The sequence below is a fragment of the Fulmarus glacialis genome, unplaced genomic scaffold, assembly GCF_000690835.1.
Source record: "Fulmarus glacialis isolate BGI_N327 unplaced genomic scaffold, ASM69083v1 scaffold12501, whole genome shotgun sequence".
Lineage (NCBI taxonomy): Eukaryota > Metazoa > Chordata > Aves > Procellariiformes > Procellariidae > Fulmarus > Fulmarus glacialis.
Genome location: NW_009192189.1, coordinates 5343 through 8849, shown reverse-complemented (window position 1 = coordinate 8849; position 3507 = coordinate 5343). Strand labels below are relative to the sequence as shown.

Below are 3507 nucleotides of genomic sequence, written 5' to 3'. Positions count from 1 at the left end.
CGCTCCACGGTAAATGGCAGGGCCTTCAGCCTTGCCGGCAGAGCCATGCTGCTTCAGAGCTTGATTTCTAGGGGTATCTAGGGGCTGCCGGGCTGCTCTTGCCCTCTGGCTACGTCCTGTTTTCTTTGCATTTGCCAACAGCGTGAGTAATGCCAGCGGCTGACAGGGCAGCTGGCACTGAGCATGCTACGCTGGCTTTTCATATCTAATTACCCCCTTACACTAGGCTGTCTAGCTGTTAAATTACCTATCTGTCATGAAGATATCCAAGTATAGTCACTCACGGTCTTTGTGCTATCCCTGGTTCTTCCTTTGTGGGGCAAAAACTCTGCCTAGGATGAATAGATATCTATGTTTCAGAGGTTTGAATTTCTTTTTTTCCTCGTACTTATTTATGTTGGTGATGGCTGGGCACACAGAGCTGGGTGCTGAGGTTGTGAGTGCTATTCCTGCAGTGCTGCAAAGGTGTATTTGTCTTTGGGAGGGAGAAAAAGATAAAGGTTTTACAGTGTGCCCCAAGGATGCTTTGGATCTTGGGTTTTTTTAATCTCTCCTGGAAAATCATGCTGCAGCTGGAAACTCTCTGCTAAAGATCCTTTTATATCTAAAAAAAAGGTGTGATTATACAGTACCATGACATGCAGATCTGCAAATACTAATCTAATTGAAAATGTAACTGCAGAATATTTGTCTAGTTCAAGATACCAAGACAGACATCATGCTAGCCCTCTTTCTAGTCTATATAATAGCATTTAGCTGGTGCGGTATCTCCTGTACCTGGGCATTGCTTGTGCCCCGGAGACTCTTTGGGCTTTGCTGTGCGTGATCCTTACTCTCTTTCCCCTGCCAGGTCCATGGGAAATGCATGTGCAAGCACAACACAGCAGGGTCCCACTGCCAGCACTGTGCCCCGCTCTACAACGACCAACCTTGGCAGGCTGCCGACGGCAAAACTGGAGCCCCCAAAGAGTGTCAGTGTAAGTAACCAGCTGGGAACAGCCTCTTCAGAGCCTCTGCCCGAGCAAAATACTTCCTCCTTGCGCACCTTTCTCCTGTGGTTCCAAGAGGCAGCAGATACTGGGGCGATGGGCAGGTGTTTGCTCCACAAGCGTAGAGCCAATGCCACACTCCTGCCCAGTGCCCACCGCATGTTTGTATGGTAGGGACGGCCCTGTTCGCAAAGCTCCTCGCTTGGAAATCCTCATGAGACCGTGTTGTCTGTCGGTGTGGCCTTTCTGTGGGACTCAAGCGCATCTCCTTGAGACATGTCTTCTGTCACAGGCAAACTGCAGCCCGCCAGGCTGCATTGGAGGTGATGGGGGCCCAGCATTGTCCCCTCCATGGGCGCACGTTTTGACAAACACGTTTGCGGGAGGTATAGCCTTCTGCTGCTGGACGTGGGCTCTGCTCAACCCCCCTGGGCACTGGGGGCGGGGGGAGCTGTAGGCTCCAGGAGGTTTGAGGATTACTTCTGCGGTGCTGGGGAGGGATGCTCGGGGTGAGTGCAGGCTGCAGGGGACCGCAGAGGTCACGACGTGATCTGCTTCAGTAACAGCAGCAGTCTAGCCAGAAGGGCGCTGAGGGAAGGTTTGCAGGCGTGCTAAGCACCGTCCTGCTGTGAATACCGTGCTATCAACACTTAAGCTAACATCAGCCTGCCAGTGTGGGCTGCGGTCACACCTGGCTGCCGTATGGATGTTCCCCAAGGGAGTCACAGTGAGCCCCTATTTCCACCAGCTGTATTTGATGTGCAGGAGTTGGAACAGATCTCACTTGGCCCCTGACTCCAGGCGTGTGGGCATCCAGACTTCCTCCACTGCCAGCGCAGGGAAAGGGGGTTGTTCGCCCTCTCTCACACGTCTCCCCTTCACCTGCCTTTTCCCTCCGTTACCTGCAAGGAGCATCCTGACAGCACCCGCGTGGCAGATGCTGTACAGGGCACTGCTGATTTCTAAAGCAGGGAGGGAAGGATTCAGCCCCAGCAGGAACAATGAATGTGGGAGGTCTCCCTGCGCCAGCCTGACCACGTTGCTGTCCTTGTACTGGGAAAGCCATACTGGAAATAAAAGAGTTAAAGAAATTATTTTTTCTTAAATGCCACCTCTAGAAGTTGCAAAGCGTGGATGAAAATGTGATGATACTTCATGCATTTGAATGAATAACGGGTTCATAGGTCAGGTCTCCCATTCCAAAATGTGGTTTGGGTTTTTGTGTCTCTTTTCTATAAATCAACATCTTTCACTGCCTTAATGAGTCTTTCTGTTCCCTTTGGCTTTGTCTCAGCATGCAAGTGTAATGGGCATGCCGACACTTGTCATTTTGACATGGATGCGTGGCTGGCATCGGGCAATCGCAGCGGTGGCGTCTGTGACAACTGTCAGCACAACACGGAAGGGCAGCACTGCCAGCGCTGCAAGCCGGGCTTCTACCGGGACCTCAGGAAGCCCTTCTCTGCCCCGGACGCCTGCAAACGTAAGTCAGCCACCTTTTACTAGTAAAATGTTTCTGTTAAGTGGGAGGGCATCAAAGGAAAGGTGAGATATCTTCCTGCTACTCCTTGGAGCAATCTTCTTGCTTCAGTGATGGACTGAAGTTCTTTGAATTCCCTTATTGATGCTGTTTGCAAAAAGCAATGGCGCAGTTTGCAGGGCGAAAGCTTGTGGATGCTGTTGACAAATCTATCCTGAGGATCCCTGTAGCTCGGGGGCTGGGGAAGAGAGATGATTCATTGACTTTCTCCTGCTATTTTTGGAGAGCAAAAGCTGCATCGTGTTTACATGTTCTCCTTGTTTGGTGATTCCCACAACCCCAGAAGCGGGGTGCCTCAGCCAACAGGGGTGCAGCTGATAAATAGCATCGCCCACCAGCACATGTTCGCAGCAGCAGCAGGTGGGTATGGAGGGAGATACGGGAACACGAGTTAAGTGATATTCCAGAAGGCGTGACACCAAGGAGCCAGGCCAAAGGCAATGAGTTGGCCACATGTGGAATTAAATATTTCCCAAGCAAAAGCAGTGATCCAAAACCACACTCCCCAGGGACCACTGTGAGGATGGTGACTCACCGTGGGGGACTCCGGATCCCCAAACCGCGCTGAGCACATTACACTGGTCAGCGAAATATAGGGTGCAGCCACGCTCTCTGCTCTGTGCCTACAGCCACCCGCAGGCTTCACCAGATCTCTCCTCGCTGACCCAAACCTGCAGGAGGACCTTCGTGGGTGGCAAAAAAAAATCCAATTGACACCCTGCTTGTTTCATTTGAGGGGACACTGAGCGCATCTCTCTCCTCCAAAGGAGAAGTACCTACATTTAAAGGAAGAGAAAGCCTTCTGGGGTGGGGAGCTGCACCCTGGGCTGGGAGGGTGTGTGCAGTTTCACTTTCGTCTGCGGGGTCGGGTAGGGAACAACTGCTTTCGTCCCGCTCCTCGCTGTGCATCATCCTCATGAGACTCGGGGCGGCCCCACCAGCCTGTCACAGAAGTCCTCCTCCTCTCCACCTTTCACT

At 52.1% G+C, this 3507-nt stretch overlaps 1 protein-coding gene across 1 annotated transcript in view; it reads left to right on the top strand.

The window, feature by feature from the left end:
* Nucleotides 1-3507, top strand: part of NTN4 (netrin 4) — a gene marked incomplete at both ends in the record, with an annotated part of 36758 nt that overhangs the window by 27921 nt on the left and 5330 nt on the right. The window contains 2 exons of the mRNA XM_009586972.1: nt 851-977; nt 2284-2472. Coding sequence (XP_009585267.1) covers nt 851-977; nt 2284-2472 — 316 coding nt within the window. The remainder of the gene's footprint in view (nt 1-850; nt 978-2283; nt 2473-3507) is intronic.